The following is a 23,395-nucleotide window of genomic DNA, read 5'->3' on the forward strand; positions in this document are numbered from 1 at the left end:
ATATGGGCACTGGTTTTTGTCCTGGCTGCTCCACTTCCCATCCAGCTCCCTGCTTCTGGCCTGCGAAAGCACTCAAGGACGGCCCAAAACCTTGGAACCCTGCACCTATGTGGGAGACCCGGAAGAAGCTCCTGGCTTCGGATTGGCTCAGCTCCGACTGTTGTGCTCACTTGGGGAGTGAATCATCAGACAGAAGACCTTCCTCTCTCTCTCTCCTCCTCTATGTATATCTGACTTTCCAATAAAAATAAATAAATCTTTTTTATTTTTATTATTTTTTCATTGGAAAGGCGGATATACAGAGAGGAGAGACAGAGAGGAAGACCTTCCGTCCGATGATTCACTCCCCAAGTGAGCGCAACGGGCCGATACTATGCCAATCCGAAGCCAGGAGCCTCTTCCGGGTCTCCCACGCGGGTGCAGGGTCCCAAAGCTTTGGGCCGTCCTCGACTGCTTTCCCGGGCCACAGGCAGGGAGCTGGAAGGGAAGCGGGGCTGCTGGGATTAGAACTGGCGCCCATATGGGATCCCGGGCGTGCAAGGCGAGGACCTTTAACCACTTGCGCCACTGCGCCGGGCCCAAAAATAAATAAATCTTAAAAAAAAATAGGAAAGCAAATTAGGCTGTTTGTGCTAGATCCTTAGCCTGCTGGGTCAGCAGCAGGAGGTAAGGACAGTTACTGACCCTCTCTGACCTTACACCCTCCTCTATAAATTGGTGCCCACAGTGTCCGTTTCATTGGGCAGTCAAACATGATAATCTATACAAAATGCTCAGGCCTGGCATTTTGTATAGGAACCATGTCGGGGGGATGAAGGAGCTGATGGGGAGGAGGGTGAACGTCAGGGCCAGAAACCACGTGCATGCTGGGCTCCTCCGCATCCGGGCACCATGACAGCACCACAGTGCCATGTGGCCATGCAGGGGGATCTACTCCTGGAGCTGGGGCCAGCGCAGGTGGCCGGGGAGGGGAACTCAGGCTCTGTCCTTTGTCTTAGGGTTTCTGAGACCTGCAGGGGTTTGGGGTCTGGCCCAAGGGTACAGGGAAGTCTGGGATATGGAGCTAGTCCCTGCCAATTGCTCAGAGTAAGATCTCAGTGTTCCTCCATTCCCATGCTCACTATGGCCCATCTCAGAGGGCCCCCAGGAAGGAGAGTTTAAAGCCAGGAGAGCAGGGGTCAGAGGTCGGAGGTCAGCAAGCCAAAGCTGGAGTGGTATCTGTGCTCAGGTGTCCAGGTAAGGAGCACAGATGGAGTGTGCAGGAAACAGTGTCCCAGGCAGAGTGAAAAATGTGGCAGAAATCCTGACAAAGGGAGAACAGTTGGGTCCAGCAAGGCACCATCGCTCGCCTGAGACCTCAGAGCAAGCGCTCCCCTTCCTTGCCAATCGCAGGCTGACAATGACAGAGGACAGGAGTGAGCAAGAGAAGGGAGGCTGCCCGCCCCCAGGTCTGTTCCGAGGAGCTCGGGGCAGCATGCCAGGGAGTGTACTTCCACCGTGGTGGGCAGTCAAACCCTTCAGCCCCTCACCTCCAGGAATGAACAGCAAGCACAAAGGCTTTGAGGTGGAAAATTCAGGGCTTTTCTGAGAAGCAATGTGGAGTGAGGGTGGGTAATAAGGGAGGTGGTTGGGGGCCTGGGGTTGGCAGGCCGGCCGAGAGCAGCGGGAAGCGGGCAAGAACTCTTGGTGGGGGACAGATGGAGCCAGTCTGCACTGCATTTGCTTCTGCAGCTGCCATGTGTAGGATGAGAAGAGGGAGCTAGACTGGGGCTGGGTCCCCAGCCAGCTGGCCACCAGTGCCTGCAGAAGGCCCTCTGGCCTACAGACCAGCTGTCCTAGTGGGGAGGGCAGCGAGGCAGGCCTGGTGGCAGTGACCGGATCCTTGCCTCTCCTGGCAGGTGGGCAGAGTGGCTCTGCACTGGGCTGCAGGCACGGGGCACGAGCAGGCAGTGAGGCTGCTCCTGGAGCATGAAGCGCTGGTGGACGATGCAGATGTGGTACGGGGCCCCTCGCAGGGACATGTTGGTGTGTGTGTCTGCTTGTCTGTCTGTCTCCGGGGTTGGGGCAGGGTCTGGTGGGGGAGCAGGGGCAGGGATGGTGGTCAGTTATGATCCCTCTGGGTCTGGGAGCTGGCTCTCGTTGCTGAGACTGGCACAGGTGGGTGGGAGCACTTTGTGTTCCCATTTTCGGTCTGTCCGTGTGTTTCAGCTGCACCGGCACAGCCAGGAGGGCAGGATGAAAACCCACTCAGCAGGGTCACCAGGACAAAGAGCTCCAGCAGAAACTGCTAGCACTTGAGCCAAGAATTGCATGAAGTTTGACAGTCATGCTGAGTTGTAGGGCAGGTATTCACTGCTGAGACAGAGGGAGAGAGAGAGAGGAGAGAGAGACAGGGAGAGAGGAAAACTTATGGGGTTTTCTGTAAGTTTGGGAGGAATGCCCAATGACCAACAATAACAATGACTTTTCATAAGGATTCACTTAGAATCTAAAAAAGCACAAAACTTGAAACTTCCCTGCAGTGCCAACACACTTTTTTTTTTTTGTCCTGGCTTCTCTGCTCCCAGGAAGGGGGCTTGATTAGGAGTTGGGGTCAGGATCCCTGTAGGGGGGCAACCTCACCCCCTCCTCTTGCTGTCTCACCCCATCTGCTCCCTGGACCTTCGTTAGAGGTAGGCTAAGGGTGGAACAGGGAGGGGAGTGTTGTCTTGGGTGCCTAGTACAGATGCGTTGGTGAAACCTTGCAACGTCTTGCGTGGCTCTTTTTCCACCAGGTCTTCTGCTAGGACCTGAGCCTTGTGAGAGAAGGTCTAGGGAGAACAGGGAGGGGAATCCTACTCCCCGTGCAGACAGCAATGAATACATCCTGTGATGTAACCAGATGGGCACGCAGACTTCAGTTATAGGCATGTAGAGGAAGTATCTCAGTCAGTTTTCTTTATTATTATTGTTTACAAATATTTATTTATTCATTTGAAAGGCAGAGTTACACGGACAGAGGGTGAGACAGAGAGAGCTTCCATCTGTTACTTTATTCTCTGAATATCTGCAATGGCTAGAGTAGGCCAGACCAGACTAAAGCAAAGACTTCATATAGGTGCCAGAGCCCAAACACTTGAGCCATCCTTTGTTGCTTTGCCAGGCCCATCGGTAGGGAGCTGGATTGGAAATGGAACAGCTGGGACATGAACTGGTGCCCATATGGGATGGCAGCATTGCAGATGGTGGATTTATCTGGCCCCCATTTTTTAATTTGAAGAGAGAAATAGTTTCTATCAGCAAATGTTCATAACAATAGGCATTGGGCCAAGCTGAAGCATGGAGCTGGGGAACTCAGACATATAAGTGACAGAGACCCAAGTACCTGAGCCATCCCCGCTTCCTCTCAGGGTCTGTATTAGCAGGAAGTTGAAGCCAGGACTCCAACTCTGGTGCCCCAATGTGGAAAGTGAATATATTTTTTTAAAGATTTATTCATTTTATTTGAAATGCAAAGTCATGTGGGGAGAGATATCTGTCTGCTGGTTCACTCATCTAATGGTCACAATGGCCAGAGCTGTGCTGGTCTGAAACCAGAAGTGATGGGCTTCTTCCGGGTTTACCACGTAGGTACAGGGGCCCAAGCACCTGGGCCATCCCCTGCTTCTTCCCCAGGCCATTAATCGTGGAGCATCTGGGAAATGAACCAGTGCCCATAGGGAGTGCTGGTGCTGCAGGCAGAGGCTTAGCCTGATATGCTATGTGCCAATGCCTAGTGTGGACATCTTAACTGGCATTGCCTCCATCAGGCCAAGCACCTGCCCTCTTATCTGTTTTCCTCTGAGCTAACTGAACACCACAGGTGGGTAATTTGTAAGAAAAAGCAGCTTATTGGTCCCACAGTTTGGAAGCTGGAACGTTCAAGGTCTGGCAGCTGTGAGTGTGAGCTCCTTGCTGGTGGGGACTGTCCATGCACATGGTATCCTGTTATAAAGCCACAGTCAGGCCCAGTACAATGGCTTAGTGGCTAGATCCTTACTTTGAACACACTGGGATCCCATATGAATGCCAGTTTGTGTCCCACCTGCTCCACTTCCCATCCAGCTTGCTGCTGGTAGCCTTTGAAAGCAGCAGAGGACAGCCCAAAGCCTTGGGATCCTGCACTTGCGTGGGAGACCTGGAAGAAGCTTCTTGCTCCTGAGTTCAGATCAGCTCAGCTTTGGCCATTGCAGCTATCTGGGGAGTGAACACTGGATGGAAGATCTTTGTCTTTTCTTCTCTCTGTAAATCTCCCTTTTCAATAAAAATAAATAAATCTAAAAAGAATGAATAAAGTCAGTCCTTTGGATGAGGACCCAAGCCTTATGGCCTCATTTAATCATTAATATCTCCCAAAATTCCCACCTCCAAATACTATAATCAGATTAAGTCTGCACTCTCTTCCTTGTTCACAAAGAAGATTATGTTTTAATGTGGGTTTTGGTGGAGATGCTCAAAGCTTAATGGGGAGACATTTCAGCAGGAAAATACTGGGGAGGAAGCTAGGTGTCTAGTGATATGCCACTGGGCTGTGTCCTGGACAGCTCCTGGGGATCAATGCTGGTGTGAGACAGTGAAGTGTCCCTGGTGCCCCCCCATCCTGTTCCCAGGGCTCTCCCTGCCCCATTCCTGACACTTCACACCTCATACTCCCCAGCCTCCAGGGGCTTTTCCCTCTGGAACACGCCCAGTGTGAGCACACCCTTCCAGTGCTGGCTCTCTTAATAGCTTCAGCCCAGACCAGTATCCTAACCCTGAACCTAACCCTAACCCCTCTGTGGCAGGGCCAGTCCCTTCTGCAAGATTCCAAGAGGATAAGCTTACATTCTTGTGGTCCCTGCTGGCTCTCGTGGCTTCTGCTCCTGCTGGCCATTCTCTTGAAGGTTTGCAAATAGTCGTCCACCTGCCATTGACCTAGCATGGCTCTCAGTCCTTGTCCCTGATTCCCATAGAGCCTCCCTGAACCTGAGGACTGGGGTGTGGGATGAGCTTCCACCTGCAGAGGGAGGGTGCTTTGCTCACACAGGACAGCAGAGTCAGGAGCAGCGAGACGCCCCTGTCTGCAATCTGTCTAGACCTTTCTATGTGCTGTGCCCAGCCTCTGCCACTACCACGTGTCTGCACCAGCACCTCCCTTCCCCCAGACTCCTGTAGGGCAGTGCCCCTTGTTTGGGAAGCTTAGAGTCTGCTGCTCGCTCAGCTGCCACTGGACTTCCATGCCCACTATGGCCAAGGTGCTCAACCTATCCAGCTCCCCTTTCCCCAGAAGAGGAGTTCTGGTGCCTCCCCGCCCCAAGACCCCTTTCTTGGCACCTCTCACACACAAGGCTCCTTGTGGGGTCATACCCATCCCCACAGGGGACCGAGTCCAGGGGGAGGGTGAAGGGTGAAAGACTCTGGGGGCACAAGCGTAGTGCCTTCCCCAGATGCAGAACTGAAGCTGTGCCATGTGGGGCTGGTGTTCTGGCTGCCCCAGAGGCTGCTGGCGTGGGAACTGCAGGGCGGCAGGTCTGGGTACATCATTGTAAATTTCCCATTGGGCATGATGTTTGATACTTCCCCTCCCCCAAGGCCTTGTCAGTGCAGTCCTAGTCGTCTGCCTGCGCAGGATGCTGAGGTCTCTAATCACAGCAAGTCAGAAGGCAAGTAGAGCGCATTTTCCTCTTGAAGCTGTGATTATGAATATCTCTCAGACTGCTTTCTTTTTTTTTTTTTTTTAAAGATTGGTTTTACTTTTATTGCAAAGTCAGATACACAGAGATGAGGCAAGACAGAGAGGAGTCTCTTCTGTCTGATGATTCACTCCCCAAGTGACTGCAACAGTCTGAGCTGTGCCAATCTGAAGCCAGGAGCCAGGAACTTCCTCCTGATCTCCCACGAGGATGCAGGGTCCCAAAGCTTTGGGCTGTCCTTGACTGCTTTCCCAGGCCATAAGCAGGGAGCTGGATGGGAAGCAGCCCCCATAAGGGATCCTGGCGCATTCAAGGCGAGGAGTTTAGCTGCTAGGCCACCGCGCTGGGCCCAGATTGGGTTTTTGAGGAGTGTGAGATACAGGCTGATCCTTGCCTGTTGACGCTGGGATTCCATTTGTGCACTGGTTCATGACCTGGCTACTCCACTTCCCATCCAGCAATACTGCTTAGGACTTGGGAAAGCAACAGAGGATGGCCCAAGTGCTTGGGACCCTGCATGCATGTGGGAGACCCAGAGAAATCTTCTTGCTCCTGGTTTCAGACCAGACAAGCTCTGGCTGCTGCAGCCAGCTGGGGAGTAAACCAGCAGATTTCTCTCTGTAACTCTGATTTTCCAAGCCAAAAAAAAAAATTTTTTTTTTTGGTGGGGGTAGTGGACATTTAGTTTAAATGGTTAGGAAGCCCTTGCCCCACATCTAGGGTGTGGATGGGCTAATTTGAAACTCAGGTCCAGGTCCTGACTGCAGCTTCCTGCCAGTGCAAACGCTGAGCTCAGGCAATTGGGTCGCGGCCAGCATGTGTGAGACTCGGATTTCTTCCCCAGCTCCTGACTCTAGCTCTAGCTGCTGGGGAATGAACCAACAGACGGGAGATCTTTTTTATTGGAAAGGCGGATATACAGAGAAAAGGACAGAGAGGACAGAGAGGAAGATCTTCCATCCGATGATTCACTCCCCAAGCGGCTGAGACAATCTGAAACCGTCCTGCTTTTCCAGGCCACAAGCAGGGAGCTGGATGGGAAGTGGGGCTGCCAGGATTAGAACCGGCAACCATATGGGATCCTGGTGCGTTCGAGGCGAGGACTTTAACTGCTACACTATCGAGCTGGGCCCAGGAGATCTTTTTTTGTCTTTCAAAAATAAAATAAAATAAAATAAAATTATCTCTTATGAACTGATGATGGGGGTAGATGGAAACTGTTTTATTTTTAGGTTTCATTTAGAGGGGACTAAAAGCTTGCAATAATATATCCACAAAACAAAACAAAAACACCTCCTGTTTTTTAAATTCCTAAAGCTGGGAGCTCTGTGGCCTGGGAGGCTCTTAAGGTTGCTAATGCCAAGTGGACACGGGGCCAGGTGCACAGCCACGCCCCCTCACCTGGTTCTCCTCACCTCCCTGTGTCCTCTCCCCTAGTTTGGGGTGAACGCACTCCTCCTGTCTGCCTGGTTCCGTCACCTGCGGATCGTGCAAATCCTGGTCAGCTTCGGGGCGAAGGTCCACTGTGAGAACAAGGTGAGGCTTTGGCTGGAGTCTTCCCTGTCCCCCCCTTGCTAGGGGCCTCTGCCTCTCAGCCTGAAGGTACACAGGTCTCTCCATCTCTGCTCCCACTGCCCTCTGCCCGCTGCCTACCTCTGCCTGACCCCTAGACCCCATCCCCTGAGAACCTTCTGGAAGCCCAGGCTGACACCAGTGCTGTGATGCTGGGACTCGCAGCTGTTTTCATTGAGGTTTGGGAGAAGGTCTGAGTGTGGCCAGGGAGTGTGAATGTGGTGGCAGATATATGCATGTGGTGGTGGTGGGGTGGGGGATGGCACCCTTGCCCTCCCTGCCTGTCCTAGCTCCCAGGGGTGGCTGTGATGGGGTAGAAGGAACAGAAATCCATTCACCAGTTTTGGCACCTTGGGTAAACCTTGGTTTTCTCCTCTGGGAATGGGGAAGTGGCCCATCTTGGAGCAGGGGGACAGCTCTGTCAGAAGAGGACCAGCAGCTCAGGGAACCTGGTATCTGTTCCCCAGGTTGTGTGTGGTTGGTTGGAGGGAGGGAGTGAGTGAGGGCGTGCTCCGGCCAGTGACACGCACAGAGCACTCTGTTCCTGGCTTCTTCGTTAGTGACTGGATCAGAAGTAATGTCTGGGACCTGTTTGCCCGTTCCGTGGGGGATGTTCTGGGGACAGCTGGTGATCAATGACCTCAGTGTCTGTCTTTGAGTCATTTTGCAGCTTATGATGTTTCTACTGTAAGTGCCCTCTTCTCCCCAAGCTCAGGGGTTACCTTCCTGACCCCTGTGACGATGCAAGCTCAGAGAGGCAGGTATCATTGGTCCCCGACCACACAACCAAATCTGAGTGGCTTGTCCTGTGGGCCCACTTGTTGTTGGCAGCGTTGTTCCTCGCGGGGAGGGGTGGCTATGTCTGGGAGACAGGCAGTGTGTGACAGGGGCCTCCCTTCGCATATCACCGGGGCCGCCTGGGCTTATTTGCAGGACGTCCTGACCTTACTGCACTGTGCTGCCCAGAAAGGCCACGTGCCAGTGCTGGTGTACATGATGGAGGACCTGGAGGATGTGGCCCTGGACCAGGCAGATAAGGTGAGAGCCACCTCATCGTTAGCTGGCCCCTGAGGCCCCTGGTGCTCACCAGGCTTCCTGCTTTCCTGAAGGTCCCCTCTAAGACAGGGACCCACTGGACTCTCAACCAGGGGAGCTGTTGGTCCGGAAGAGGGCTGGGCACGAATGGGCAGGGCTCAGGCAGAACATGTTCAGGTGGCTGTCAACCCTGACCATGGACCAGACAGGTGGGAGAAGGGAGCGCCTGCTCTTGGCTTCCTGGAAGAGGTGGTGTTTGCTGACTCACCTGGTTTGGGAGTACCATTGGGAAAAAAGGGGTGTTGGGGTGCGAGCAAACAGAGGAGGGAGCATCTACTGAGCTTCAGAGGGCGTCAAGGGCCCTCGGTGTGTGAATCCTGTGGGGGCTGGAACCGTGGGTGGGCAGGCTGGAGGGGGAACCTGCAGCTGCAGCCCCAGGGATCTGTCGTTTACTCAATGGGCAGTGGGGAGAGACCCCACAAAAAGGCATTGGGTGGCAAATAGGATCTGGGCTTTCCAGGGTAGGTGCATTTGGCCAGGGGAGGCACGAGGACAAGCTGCTGCAGGCCCAGAGTGGCTGGCAAGCAGAGCCACTTGGGCAGGCTGAGGAAGCCTGGCTCCTGTCTTTCTGGCCAGCTGGGCAGGACAGCGTTTCACAGGGCTGCTGAGCACGGGCAACTGGAGGCTCTGGACTTCCTCGTGGGCTCTGGATGTGACCAAGGCGTCAAGGACAAGGTACAGTGCCCGTGAGCCTCTGGGCTCCCTGCCAGGTTGCAGAGCCCCTACCCCATTTGCAAGTGCTGCCCCCTCACCTGTGCCCACCTGACTCTACCTGTACTCTTGGAAGGGCCCAGGGAGCAGGGCCTGGCTCCTGCCCATCCTGCAGGCATATTGCAGCCTACACCCGGGGCGAGCCCTGAGTTACAGTTTCTGGCTGCAGGAGATGCGTGCCATAGCCCTCAGGAAGAAGCTGTGATTAGCCGTGGTCAGGTGGCCTGGTGGCCTGATGGCTTGGCTATCTCTGGGGACAGGGGCTGTCTGTTGGTGGAGGTGTTGGGAAAAGCCTCATCCCTACCACTGGCTATGCTGTATGCTATGGTAACAGGTGGATGGGTGTCAACTCTCAGGGTAGAGAGTTGAAGCTCAGGGTTTTGCTCATCTGAGGAAGGGTGAGGGTGGGGGAGTGGAGGAGATGGCCCTGCAGGTGACTGCATCATGAAAGGTGTGGTAGCACATTCTAGACCATGCTTCTAACCAAGGCAGTGCCTCCCTCATTAACCCTTGCATTGGCGGGGACTGAGGTGGTGACAGTGAGCTCCCCAGACAGAGGCACCACAAGTGCCAGACCAGGAAGTGTGGTCACCAAGCGTTAGTTCTGTCTTCTCTTAGCTGGGGAAGATAAGGCCTAGAGATGGGGGTACTCTGGCTAAGGGCACACAACACGATAAAGGGAGGGCCGAGTGCAGGACCAGCACAACCCTGGTTCCTGGTGCTGAATCCTGAGTTCCTTGCCCTCCAGGGGCACTGAGCCCTGTGAAGGCTGCAACAAATCCGTCCACACTCATCCTCACAGGACCCCACAGCTCAGAGCAGCCCTAGCTCCTTCCTTCTGGAAACATGGACTGAGAAGGTTCTGGGAGTGCCAAGAGTGACACACCCAGGACAGCCCCTCACCAGGACAGGCTGATGGAAGGGGACAAAAATGACCGTCCCTTAGCAACTCAAGGAGAGCGGGAGCAGCAAACACAGAGGAGAGAAATGTGGGTGGTATGCAGGCGAGTCTTGCCATCAGAAAGTCAAGAGAGAGAAGTTTTGAAGCTTGCACCTCCCTCCTGAACTCTGCTTTCTGCTTAAGGATGGAGGGGTAGTGTACTGCATGCTAGTGAGGAATGTGGGTCAGGCCCTCCAGCTTCCTGAAGATCCCCTGGACACAGCCACTCCCCACCATGGCTGCCTTTCTTAATAGCCCCTGGCTCACAGCAGTGGCTGTGTGCGTGCCTACACAGGCAGAGGGCACGCAGAGGGAGCAGGGCGGAGCTAAGGATGGGGGGATTGCTATTCATTCATGTGGTATTCCAATGCTCATAAAGAAAGCCCAAGAGTTTCCTCTTGATCCCTTGTGAATGTGACTGTCCACTTATATGTGTGCAGCTTGACCAAGGGGTGGTGGACATTTCTCATTTTGAGTTGAAGTCCAAGTGCCTACTCCGTTACACGCTGGTGAGCGGCCATTGCTTGTCCCTGCCTTTTCTAGCCCTCTGCTTCCTCAGTAAGGATGTTCTTGTTTCTGGTTGTTCTTTCTGGAAGATCGATTTATTTATTTGAAAGACAGAGTTACAGAGGTGAGGGTGGAGGGGAGGGATGGAGCTTTATTTACCCTGCTTGTTCACTCTCAAAAATGGTTGGAGTTGCATTGGGCAGGAGCCAGGAGTTCTGTCTGGGTTTCCCAATAGGCTGCAGGGGTTCAAGCATTTGGGCCATCTTCTGCTGCTTTCCCAGGCACGTTAACGGGGAGCTGGATCAGAAGTGGAGCAGCCAGCACTGGAACTGGCACTCATAGGGGATACCTGCTACACCACAGGGCCCCGCCCCTCCCACCTAGTTCTTCAAGTATTGGGTCTGTTTTGAAAATATAAGGGAGGGCCCGGCGCGGTGGCGCAAGTGGTTAAAGGTCCTCGCCTTGCACGCCCGGGATCCCATATGGGCGCCGGTTCTAATCCCGGCAGCCCCGCTTCCCTTCCAGCTCCCTGCCTGTGGCCTGGGAAAGCAGTCGAGGACAGCCCAAAGCCTTGGGACCCTGCACCCGCGTGGGAGACCCGGAAGAGGCTCCTGGCTTCGGATCGGCATAGTATCGACCCGTTGCGCTCACTTGGGGAGTGAATCAATGGACGGAAGATCTTCCTCTCTGTCTCTCCTCTCTGTATATCCGCCTTTCCAATAAAAAAATAATAAAAATAAATCTTTAAAAAAAATAAAAAAAGAAAATATAAGGGAAGTGAGAACTTAGTTTGAGTTTTGGTTCTGCATGGCCTTGGCCCTGCTGACAGAGCAGCAGCTTGTCACATACTTGTGACAATCCCTCTCTAGGATTCCGGGGCGGTAAAGTAAGCGGGCGACCTCAGCGGGGCGCGGGGCTGTGTGCGAGGTCGTGTCCTTCCCCTGCAGGAGGGAAACACAGCGCTTCACCTGGCTGCCGGCCGCGGCCACTTGGCGGTGCTGCAGCGGCTGGTGCACCTGGGGCTGGATCTGGAGGAGAGGAACGCGGTGAGTTGTCCCTTGTGGAAGGCACAGAGATGAGTCCGGCCCCCCAGGCGTGCAGGAGCACGGGCTCTGGTGGTTCCCTCATGCCGGGAAGTGATGAGCCTAGCGTGCGTCCCCGGAAAGCTGCTGTGGCTCACAGCAGGGTGGTCAGCGGCAGAGGCACTGGACTAGCACGGAGGCTGAGAACAACTCCTACTGAGAGGGCGTAGCGAGCACGTCCAAGGACAGGGGTCTGGCAGTGCCCAAGGGCTTGGTCCTGTCGCCCCCCTTCCCCACTGCCACCTGCACCCCCTTGCCCTGTGTTTCAGGAGGGGCTGACCGCCCTGCACGCCGCTGTGGAAGGTGCCCATGCTGACTGCGTACAGCTCCTCCTCGACGCCGGCAGCGACGCCAACGCCCTCACCCAGGTAGCCATTTCCCGCTGGTTTTCCAGGTGCATTAGCTGGGCAGCTGGATCGCAAGAGGAGCAGTTCAGATTCAAACGAGCGCCCATGTAGGATGCTGGTATACACAACTAGGTCACGATGCCAACACCTTGGAGTGTTGTTTGGGTTTCTTGGGAGCTTACAAAGCCTCTGTGATAATAACGATTACCTCAGAAGCACATCACCCATTTTACAAAGAAGAAAATGGAGACTTACAGATTATCTTAGTTCATTTTCTTTTCTTTTTTTTCTTTCTCCTCTCCTGTCTTCAGTTGCTTTGTTGCGGTGTATGTTGCAGACCCCTCATTTAGGTGTTGCAGACCCCTCATTTAGGTGCACAGCTCCATGGTACCCACAGTCATGTTCCCATTCCTGTCATTTTCTTTCTAATATTTGCTAGGCTATTTTTATTTATGTTTAGGGCAAAGCAAAACAGGAAAAGGGAGGGGCGAGAGGACAGAGAGAGACAGAGGGAGAATATCTTCCATCTGCTGGTTTACTTTCCAAATGTCTGCGGCATCTAGGGCTACACCAGGCGGAAGCCCAGCGTTAGCAGGCAGCTGGATCAGATGCGGAGGCATGGCTCAACCCCAGGTACTCTGGGATGCGAGAGAGAGAGAGAGAGAGAGAGAGAGAGAGAGAGAGAGAGAGAGAGAGAGAAAGGAGCTTCCATCCACTAGTTGGGTCCCCAAATGCCCACAACAGTTGGAGCTGGGTGGGTGGTGAGGGCAGAGCTAGGAGCTGAGAACTCAATCCAGGCTTCCGCGTGTGTGCGTGGCAGGTACCCAGGTAACTTGGTCCACCAGCACTATTGTCTCCCGGGATCTGCATTAGCAAGGAAGCTGAGATCAGGGGCTGGAGCCAGGACTCAAACCCAAGCATCCTGTGGTGGGTCCCCGGGGACTTAGCCCCAAGGCTAAACACCTGCTTCCAAGAAGTAGGTTTTCTGTTGCTGACAACCTAACAGACATCACTGACTGGGCAGGTTGTTAAGAAGAGAGGTTCTTTCCTTTACAGCTGTGGTTGGAGGTCTGGGGGCTGCAGCTGCCTGGGTAGGGGCAGAGTCCTGAGGCAGTGCAGGGTATGCTATGGTGGGAGACAGGAGTGCATCTGGCTGTTGATCTCTTCTCTCTTTTAAAGCCACTGTGACTGTCACGGGGCGGGGGGGGGGTCTCCACCCGGTGACTGCTTCTCCTCTTGGTCACCTCCCTAAGGCCTCATCACTACGTACCAGGTTTGGATTAAGCTGCTGTCCTAGGCAGACCTCACAAGTGGGATTAAGCATCCTGAGTTTCCGAGGGGACAGACTGTATTTAAACTGCTACCGAGAGGTCTGTCACTTTGTCAGCAGCAAAGCTGAGGCTTAGCAGCCTGCTTGCCCATTGCTCCCCAGCATGGTTGGGGGTGCCCCCTGCTGTGGAGCTCCACCTGGGCTAGAGCCCTCCCAGCTCAGTCCTGGAGCCTGCTGCATGACCCTGGCCCAGGCCACCTCTTTCCCTCACTCTCTGTTGTACACAAGTCTGCGCTGAAAAATTCTCTCTGACTAGGAGAGGCAGCTGCATGGCCCCTCTCCAGACAGGGAGTTTGTGGTTTTGTTTCTTGTTTTGTTTTGCTTTTTGTGTTTAGATCAGCGACAAATTGATTTTATTATTCTTTTTAAAAGTCTTTATTTTATTTTCATTGGAAAGTCAGATATACAGAGAGGAAGGTCTTCTGTCTGTTGATTCATTCCCCAAGTGGCTGCAACGACTGGAGCTGAGCTGATCCAAAGCCAGGATCCCTGAGTCTCTTCTGGATGCAGGGTCCTAAGGCTTTGGGCCATCCTTTACTGCTTTCCCAGGCCACAAACAGGGAGCTGGATGAGAAATGGGGCTGCTGGAATTAGAACTGGCACCCATATGGGATCTTGGTACCTGCAAGAAGATGAGGAGTTTAGCTGCTCGGCTACAGCACCAGGCCCCGATTTTTTTTTTTTTTTTTAAGATTTATTTTTATTGGAAAGGCAGGTTTACAGAGTGAAGGAGGAGAGACAGAGAAGAAGATCCTTCATCCTCTAATTAATTCCCCAAATGGCTGCAATGGCCAGAACTGAAACCAGGAGCCAGGAGCTTCTTCCGGGTCCTCCTGCCTGGATGTAGGGTCCCAAGGCTTTGGGCCAGCCTCCACTGCTTTCTTGGGCCACAAACAGGGAGCTGAATGTAAGTGGAGTACCAGGCACATGAACAGGCGCCCATATGGAATCTTGGCATTTCAAGCTGAGGATTTAGCCACTAAACTATTGTGCTGGGCCCCAAATCTGTTCTCTTAGCTGGTTCAGTTCCTTCAGGATCTGGAATTGTCTGTTCTAAATTTCAATCATGTTGTGCAATCAGAAATCAAAATACACATGGTAACAATAATAATACATGATAAAACTGTTCGAAAATAGAGGAATTAAGATGGTCTGCTTTAGAGATTATTTGGAGCTGGTGTTGTAGTCTTCCTCTAGGTAGCCACCTGCTCAGGGCCTGCCACCTGCTTGTTCTTGCCGGACAAGGAATTGCATGGACTTGGCTCTATGCCGCCGCCAGGGTTTGTGATGGGAGTAAGGAAGAAGCAGAGACCCCCCCACAAGCAGCTTTTACTGATCCCCATCCCTGGGCAAGTCATTCAATTTGCCAGCCTCAAGGTTTCATGGAGATAAGAGGCCCCTGTGGGGGGTGGAGGGTGGGTTGAGACCTAAATGGAACAATGAAGCCTAAAGTGCGTTGTCAGTGGTGCTGTGAGGGCTGCTGTCACTCTGCTTTTCTTCTAGAAAAAGCTGAGCTGCCTGCACTATGCGGCCCTCAGGGGCTGCGAGGACGTGGCCAGGGCGCTCATCCGAGCAGGAGGCTGCACCCAAGTGGCAGATCACGTAAGTGTGGGGCCTGTTTGGAGGGAGTCCTCATCATGGCCCAACCTGTGGCCACAGCAGGTGGAAAGGGGGCACTTTGGACCCTTGGAGACTGCCAGGACTAGAGGAGCCAGATCTTGTTCCGGTGGGATCAGGGTTAGAAACCCAGTTTGCCCTGAACTATTTACTGCTGTTCTCCCCCCCATGTGCGCACTGCGTCTAAGTGAGAATCTTTCACGTTTCTGACCGTAGCTTCTTAGCTGGTGTGTGTGTGTGTGTGTGTGTGTGTGTGTGTGTGTGTGTGTGTGTGTGTGTTTCCTTGGTTGGCTTTGAGGCCTGGCAGTACCACCATTTAAAAACTGAATAACTTTGGGGTGAGCTACTTCACCCTCCCTGGTCCTCTGTCTTCTCATCTGTCTATAGTTTCTTAGGACTCCATTTTGTCAATGAGGAGATAACTTCATTAGGTTGAAGATAGTTTCAATAGGAAGCTTTATTAGGAAACTAAAATAGCTTCTATATTTGCAATGACTGCATAAAAGACAGAGAAGAAAGGCAGATTTACTTATTTGTATTTGAAAGGCAGATTTACAGAGAGGAAGAGACAGAGAGCTATATTATTGTGGCTGGTACACCTTCAAAATGGCCACAATGGCTAGAGCTTGGCTGGTCTAAAGCCAGGAGCCAGGAGTTTCTTCCAGGTCTCCCACATGGGTGCAGGAGTCCAAGCACTTGGGCTGTCCTCTACTGCTCTCCCAAGCCACCAGCAGGTAGCTGGATCAGAAGTAGAGCAGCTGGAATGTAAACTGGTGCCCTTTTGGGATGCCAGTGCCACCGATGGAGGCTCAACCTGCTATGCTACACTGCTGGTCCCTATTATAACCTTTTTGTAATTAATAACTGAGGGTTTTTCTGACAACAAATGTGAATTTATACCATCAATGCTTGGCATTGATCCACAGTCTGTGATACTGTATCATCTACAGAGTGCGATGCTGTGGCAGTAAATCCACGTTGTCATTTAGATGGGGCCACAGACCCCCTCTGGTGGGCATAGAATTCTGCAACCTTGAGAGACCTTGGGTAAGCACTGATCCTTCATCTCATACAGAAGCACTGACCTGCTCCCTACATGCCAGTGGATGGAGAGGCCCAGAGCCACGGGCCCTCTTAGCCATGTGATGAGAACAGCACCCCTGATACTTATTAGGTGGCTGAATGTTTGAGAAGCTAGAAGGTTCCAAACCCACAAGCACTGAGTCCCACCCAGAGCTGGGGAGGACCCCTAACTGACAAATGTGCCCCCTTCCACAGCGGGGCACCTCTCCAATGCACCTGGCTGTGAGACACAACCGCCCCGCCCTGGTCCAGCTCCTCATTGATGCCCACAGTGACCTGGATGCCACTGACCATGTAAGTAACTGCAGGAAACCTCGGGCCCCTCCCGGGGGGGGGGCAGGGCCGGGCACTGGTCACCTAGCATGACCCCAGAGTTGAAGGGCTGTTGTTTTAGGTCCCAGAGGTTGAAGATGGCATCATTTTCATGTTCACATGTTGAGTACTTTAGAGGTTTTGTCCAGAGCCACACAGTACGGGAGTAAACATGTCCCTACAGTCAGCTGTCCTTGGGCGTCTTCCCTTGGTCTGGGTCTGTCTGGGAGCCTGCTGTCCCTGGGTGATTTTTTCCAGCTTGGCTTCCTGGCCACTTGCTTTTTCCCCAGAGGCAGCAAACGCCCCTGCACCTCGCCGCCGAACACGCCTGTCAGGAGGCGGCGGAGCTGCTCCTGGTCATGGGGGTCGACTTAAACCTGACAGATAAGGTACCTGTGCTTGCCACCCATCTGCCTTTCAAGATGTCCATGCCTCCCTCTTTGCTACCAACACCTCCTCCTTATTCTCCTTCAGGCTGTCCAAGCCTCAAAATACAGCAGTTCAAAAGCAGCCACTTTCAGGCAGCCTTCCCACCCTTCTGCTACCTTCACCTCTCTCCTCTTGGTCCATCAACCCCCTTCTCCCTGTTCCGTGGCTGCCTTTCCTTCTTTCGTGCTCCCCATAAGACTGCGAGTCACCTGGTGGGGAGTGGGAGGAGTGGAATAAGTGCCTCATTGCTGCCCTCCTACCCTCTACATGGGACCAGACTTGGGAGGACCTCGCAGCTCTCACTGTGCTCTGTGTGGCTACCTCTTGGGGTGGCTTCAGAAGAGCCTGGGTGGGCGGGGGGACTGGGGTAAGGTTGGGAGGTCACAGGCTCAAGAAGGAATGGGCACTTGTGCATGTAACCCAGCAAGGCCAGTCTGGGATGCGGAAGGCGAGGCTGCCTGAGGTTGCACCTGTGGGAGGGGACTGACTCTCTGTTTGGAGCTGGGCCAGGGCCAGTGGCTGGATGGGAGGAGCCGCTTCCTGTGTCACAGCTGGAGCCAAGGGCCTGGGGTCTGGTGGGAGACAGGCAGATGTCACAGGATGTGCCCACATCCCCTCCTCTGACCACGTGTGGGCCTGTCTCTGACCACAGGAGTGGTGGTCCCTGCCTGTGATGAAGAGGAGTTTCATCAGGTCCAAGGCTTTCTAAATAAATGCAAGAGTTGCCGGAATTATTACCATTGCCTTTAAAATTCTTCTTAATTTTTGAAATTATTTTTCAGTTGTAACTTACTATTCACCTCTGCCTTACAGCAGGGGAAGACTGCCCTGGCTGTGGCTGCCCGTGGCAACCATGTCAGCTTGGTGGACATGATCATAAAAGCAGATCGTTTCTACAGGTGGAAGAAGGTATGGAGGCCCACACGTGCTTTCTCTGTGTTGGAAAGGGGCCAGTCATGGCTCCGGCTGGAGATGGCTTTCAATCCCAGTTTTGACTGGAGGGTGTTAATGCTGGTCTCGGGCACCACTACGAGTAGCTGGATGAGCTTCCAGACACACTGACTCACACAAGTGGACAGAGGGGACAGTGCCGGTGTAGAGGGGCCTGGCTGTAGCTCCTGGCTGACAAGTGCATAAATGCATGCCTGTGCGGGTACCATCTCACAGCCATCCCCAGGGACTCGGACACGTTGTGTTCTGAGCTCTGAGGAAAATGTGCTGGGATGGATTAGTGATTCTGCGGTGGGCTTGGAAGAGGAGAATGGCAGAGTGCAGGGGACTTGTGGTATCCCCAACACAAACTAAGACAGGCTCTGTTGTCCTTGCTATAAAAAAAAAGTTATGATACAAATCTTTTTTTGCATTTTCTTCAGTTTTCACAATTAGTATACTATATAAGTTGCATATTGCAAAAATTAGTTTTCTTTAAATGCTTTCATTTATTTTACAAACCCTTTTATTTTGCTTATATCACTAGTAAGTTTTAACACTTCTAAGGAAGCCTTTCATTAATACCTGGACCCAAGTTTAAGCTGAGTCAATTAAATAACCTTAGATATTCTAAACTAAAATTTGTGGGATAGACTTTCTTTTTGAAGTGCTTCAACTGCTTCCCAAGATCTTTAAAATTATCTCAGTAAATCCAGTAAATTAAACCAAAAAAATCCAAGCACATAATGTACACCAGTGTTTTGGTCAATGAACGAAGGCTGTATAGATGAGGGTGCCTGGAAAAGCTTGTGGAAACTGGAAGAGTTGCTTTTTTTTAAAAGAGATTTATTTATCTTTATTGGAAAGGCAGATTTACAGAGAGAAGGAAAAAGAGAGAGAAATATTTTCCATTTGCTGTTTCACTTTCCAAGTAGCCGCAACAGCCAGAGCTAAGCTGATCTGAAGCCAGGATCCAGGTGCTTCATCTGCGTCCCCCACGTGGGTGCAGGCTGCCCTCAACTGCTTTCCCAGGCCACAAGCAGGGAGCTGGGTGGAAAGTGGAGCAGCTGGGATACGAACCAGTGCCCATATGGGATTCCAGCTCATGCAAGACAAGAACTTTAGTTATTAGGTTACTAAGCCCTGCCTAGATTTTCTTTATTTTTATTGGAAATGCAGAACTACAGAGAGAGAGATGGAAAGATAGATTGCCCTTCTATTAGTTCACTCTCCAGATAGCCACATTGGCTGGAGCTGAGCCAGTCTGAAATCAGGAGCCAGGAGCTTCTTTTGGGCCTCCCACGAGGGTGCAGGGGTCCAATGCCTTGGGTTGGCCTTTGCTGCTTTTCCAGGCCACAAGCAGGGAGCTGGTTTGGAAATGGAACAACCTGGATATGAACCGGTGCCCATAAGGGATGCCAGTGCTACAGGCATCTTTGCCAGCTATACCACTGTGCCAGGTCCCCAAGAGCTAAGTTTATTTTGGTGCAAAACAATCTGAAATCTTCATGAAGCATTTAAGGGATCTTTTGAAAAGTCCATGGAATTTGAGTATTGCAAAAGAAACAAAAACAAAAAAACCCCCACATCTGCACGGAGAGCCTGGTGGGGTGTGACCGCTCAGCTTCTGTTCTCGGGATCTATCTCCGCAGGACCACCTTTCCTGCAGGGACTCCCACGACCATGCTACAAAGAGCCTGACCTTTAAGCAGGACCACCGGCAGGAGACCCGGCAGCTCCGCTCCATTCTGTGGCGCCTGGCCTCCAGGCACCTGCGCCCCCATGAGTGGAAGAGGCTGGCGTACTCCTGGGAGTTCACCGAGGCCCACGTGGCTGCCATTGAGCAACAGTGGACAGGTACCACCTCGCCCTGCCCACATCGGCGGGCAGAGTGCTGGGGACGTCTGGGGTATGATTCTGGGAACCGAGCCTGTGCCACCCATAGCCCAGCCCCACACTGCTTCCAGCTGCCATTTGTCCGCCTCACTGCACAGGCTGGGTCTCTGCCTCCCAGGGAACCTGTGAATTTCACTCTGCCCACCAACCCACCTGATCCATTTACTCCATCTAAACTGCTAAACTCAAGCACTCCTGGTAGAAAGAAGTGAGTCCCTGCTGTGGAAGCTGCTCAACCTCTATTTGGAAACACTGACCCTGGCACTAAGACATGAAAAGGAAATAAAAATAAGGTGTATAGATATCAGGAAGGAAGACAGCAGTGTTCATTTCAGATGCGTGTGAAACTAGGAAACATAGTCTTATAAACTGAAAAACATTTGGAATTAACCAAGTAATTCAATGAAACAGCTAAGAATGTGATAAAATAGACACCATGGTGTGTACCATCAGTTGGGAAGGTACATAGTACTGCCTTCCTTCCTTCCTCTCTCCCTCCCTCCCTTCCTTTCTTTCTTCATCTTTATTTTTCTTCCTTTCTCTTTCTTTCCATTCTCTTTCTGTCGCTCTCTCTGAGAGAGAGAGAGAGAGAGACAGACAGACAGACAGACAGACAGAGATTGACCAAACTTCTATCCCTTCCATGTGAGTACAAGGTCCCAAGCACCTGGGCCATCCTTTGCTTCCCTCCTAGGTGCATTAGCAGGAAGCTGGATAGGAGATGGAGCAGCCAGGGTTTAAACTGGTGCTCATATGGGATACCAGGTACCACAGGTAGCAGCCTAATGCACTATGCCACAGCATTGGCCTTTTAAAGTTGATCTTTTTTAAAAGATTAATTTTATTTATTTGAAAGGCAAAGCAACATAGAGAAAGGGTAAGACACAGAGAGACATTCCATTTACAGGATTGTTCCCCAAATTGCTGCAATGGCCAAGGCCAGGCCAGAACCTACATCCAGGAGCAGCACTCTGATAATGAAGGCAACTGGCTTAACTGCTGCACTACAATGCCAGCCCCTAAAACAGGCTTCTGTTTACAATAGTGTGTGTGTCTCATTTGATAAAGAGAAACATGATTGACACAAGTAAACAGTGACAACTGACCAGGAACCGGCATGTGGAAAGCAGCTAAGTTGCCTTTCATATGCTTGCACCCCATATCGGAGTGCTGGTTTAGCCCTGATCCAGGTTCCTGCTAATGCAGCCTGGGAGACAGCAGGTGATAGTTCAAGTGCTTGGATTCCTGCCACCCACACAGGAGATCAGGGTGGAGTTTTGGGCTCCTAGCCTCAGCCTGGTCCAGCCCTGGTTTCTGGTGGATCATAACACGGAAAACCGGTGGATGGAAGATCTCCTGTCATTTGTCTCTGTCTTCCAAACACCGAAAAGAACTGCTTAACGGGTTAAAGGTGGCGCCACGTCAAGCAGAACTGTGGCCGAACACTCACAGCTATCCCCTGGGTTAAATGACGCATAGTCCTCACCCACCACCTCCAAATCTGGCTATAGACAGGAGGCACCTGGGCAGCTGTGACAACCCCAATGCCCAGGCTGCCCCAGGAGAGGGTAGAATCTTTTGTGGGTGTCAGGGTGGAGGCGCTGGATTCTGAGATTTCCTAGGAATATTCAGGGAGCTGCTTAAAGTGGGCCTTTGCGTGCAAAGCAACCAGCAAGGTAAGTGCCCCAGCATGCATCCTGGTTGACCGCAATGTCTTCCAAATGCCCATCTGTGGGCATCAGGTGAGGTCTAGGGGCCCAAGACACCAACCCAACTGTGCAGCCAGAGCAGTAAAGGGCCTGGAGAGGAGGAGCCAGGATTGAGAGTCTCATCCTAGGGCTGGGGTTAGGGCGGCCTGATTGGCTACACTCCTCCTCCCCTCTCCTCACTGCCTCTTCAGGCACCAGGAGCTACCAGGAGCATGGCCATCGAATGCTTCTCATCTGGCTGCACGGTGTGGCTGTCGCCGGCGAGAACCTGGGCAGAGCGCTGTTTGAGGGCCTTGTGGCCATTGGCAGGAGAGACCTGGCAGGTACACACCCCTAGATGGGACCAGGGAGGGATGCGGCAGAGCCCCAAACCAGTTGCGCAGGCCTGTGGCACTAAGGTGCATCGCTACTCCCATCAATGCCGTCTTCCCAGACCTCCCCTTCTCAGTGGGCCCGGGGTTCCCCATCAGTGCAACTAAAGTGTTAGCCCAAAGGAACGCTATACCCGCCACTATCATCTCAGTCTTGGCAGTTACATTTTTTTTTTCCACTTTATAGTAAGAATGGGATTGTTTGTCCCATCAAATATTAAGATATAGAAACCCAGACTGGCTTAACACAAGCTGTTTGGTGGCCTATCCCAAAACCTGATTTCCAGGTAGGGAAGGGTGTCTTGTGGAACCATCAGGCAAGCAGAACTAAAGGTTCCAGAACTTAATTCTATCAAAAGCAAAGTCAGCTCATGATCCCTTCCCCCCCAAAATAAACAACCCTGACACTGATATGTGTTGGCAGGTGCACTAGGTGGGGCAATCACAGGATCGGGAAGGTGGTTGGGAAGAACATGTTAGCTAAGATGCAGCAGAAACAAGCTCTGGTCCCTGTGTCTCTCCTGACTGCTTACACTCAGGCAAGGTGGAAGAAGAGCAAGGAAGCATCTCTGGGTGGAAGAATTAGGGACTTTTGTTTGTTTGTTTTTAATGTGTCAAAATGCTCTTAAATATAATCGCTGTATCTTCAGTTAGCACAAACTCTGGCAGGTGAGGAAGGCATGGTACTGACCCCAGGAGGCAGAGCCGAGACACTGTGAGGTCACAGGAGTCTTTTCTTTTTGCAGAAAGCATCAGGAAGAAAGCAAATGCAGAGCCCAGTGGCCCCCGGGGGTGCACGACCATGTGACTGGAGGAGCCAGACTTCCAGGCCTGGAACTGCCCAAACAGAAGAGGGCCACCACGTAAGGCCTTTTATGTGGCCACTGTTAACAGAGTCCAGCTGTGGAGGAGTCCAGCAGGCAAATGGCCAATGCTCGGTTTGTCACGAGGCTTGGTCCAGAGCCTGCGTGGTGGTCGGGAAGTCATCCTTCCCCATGGCTGTTGTCCTAGGAGTCCTGGGCGCACCTTCACCTCTGGTGTCCGGCAGCCTCCCGGAAGCGCAGTGAGCCATGTACACAGGGTACAGCATGGCCCAAGGTGCAAAAAAAAGTCTCCTAGGCCACACTCGTCATCTGGTGCTGGGGTCAGGTGCCAAACCCAGCCATCCTTCTTCCTTGACACAAGTGCTGTTAAAACCCCTTCCAGAATGGATTGCCTTGACTTCTCCGCTGGATTTTTTTTTTTTTTCCTTTTTTGGATCAAAAGTAGAGGAGTTGGGATATGAACCGGCGTCCATAAGGGATGCCAGCACTGCAAGCCTGTTGAGCTACTGCACCAGCCTGCCTTTGCTGCCTCACTCCACAGCTGTTAGCTCTTACAGATTATTTGTACAGTTTGATAGCCCTCATTTTTCCCTCTGGTATTACAGTCAGTAAAACTTCTAAAACTCTCAAAATCACTTCCCTTTATAAAAGTAGCTGCAGAAATATACAAAGAGTTTCTGAGTGTTCCTCCTACGACTTCCTCAAATACTGACATCTTACATAATTTGGGGGTAACTTTTTAAACCAGGAAATTAACACTGGTACATGGTTTATATATATATACATTTTAAAAGATTTATTTATTTTTATTGGAAAGGCAGATATACAGAGAAGAAGAGAGACAGAAAGGAAGATCTTCAGCTGCAACGGTCAGTGCTGTGCCGATCCGAAGCCAGGAGCCAGTAACTTCCTCTAGGTCTCCTACGCAGGTGCAGGGTCTCAAGGCTTTG

General features: G+C 52.2%; 1 protein-coding gene across 1 annotated transcript; it reads left to right on the forward strand.

Moving 5' to 3' along the window:
- The first annotated feature begins 811 nt into the window (after window positions 1-811).
- Window positions 812-22,438, forward strand: ANKDD1A (ankyrin repeat and death domain containing 1A). Its single transcript, XM_040969287.1, has 14 exons — window positions 812-859; window positions 1,899-1,997; window positions 7,128-7,226; window positions 8,196-8,300; window positions 8,934-9,032; window positions 11,463-11,561; window positions 11,867-11,965; window positions 14,778-14,876; window positions 16,170-16,268; window positions 16,577-16,675; window positions 17,529-17,624; window positions 19,298-19,502; window positions 21,442-21,573; window positions 22,368-22,438. The coding sequence occupies exons 1-14, from the start codon at window positions 812-814 to the stop codon at window positions 22,427-22,429; spliced, it is 1,440 nt and encodes a 479-aa protein (XP_040825221.1). The 3' UTR covers window positions 22,430-22,438.
- Window positions 22,439-23,395: the final 957 nt, after the last annotated feature.

Source organism: Ochotona curzoniae, unplaced genomic scaffold (assembly GCF_017591425.1).
Source record: "Ochotona curzoniae isolate NIBS_2020 unplaced genomic scaffold, NIBS_Ocur_1.0 scaffold_4701, whole genome shotgun sequence".
Lineage (NCBI taxonomy): Eukaryota > Metazoa > Chordata > Mammalia > Lagomorpha > Ochotonidae > Ochotona > Ochotona curzoniae.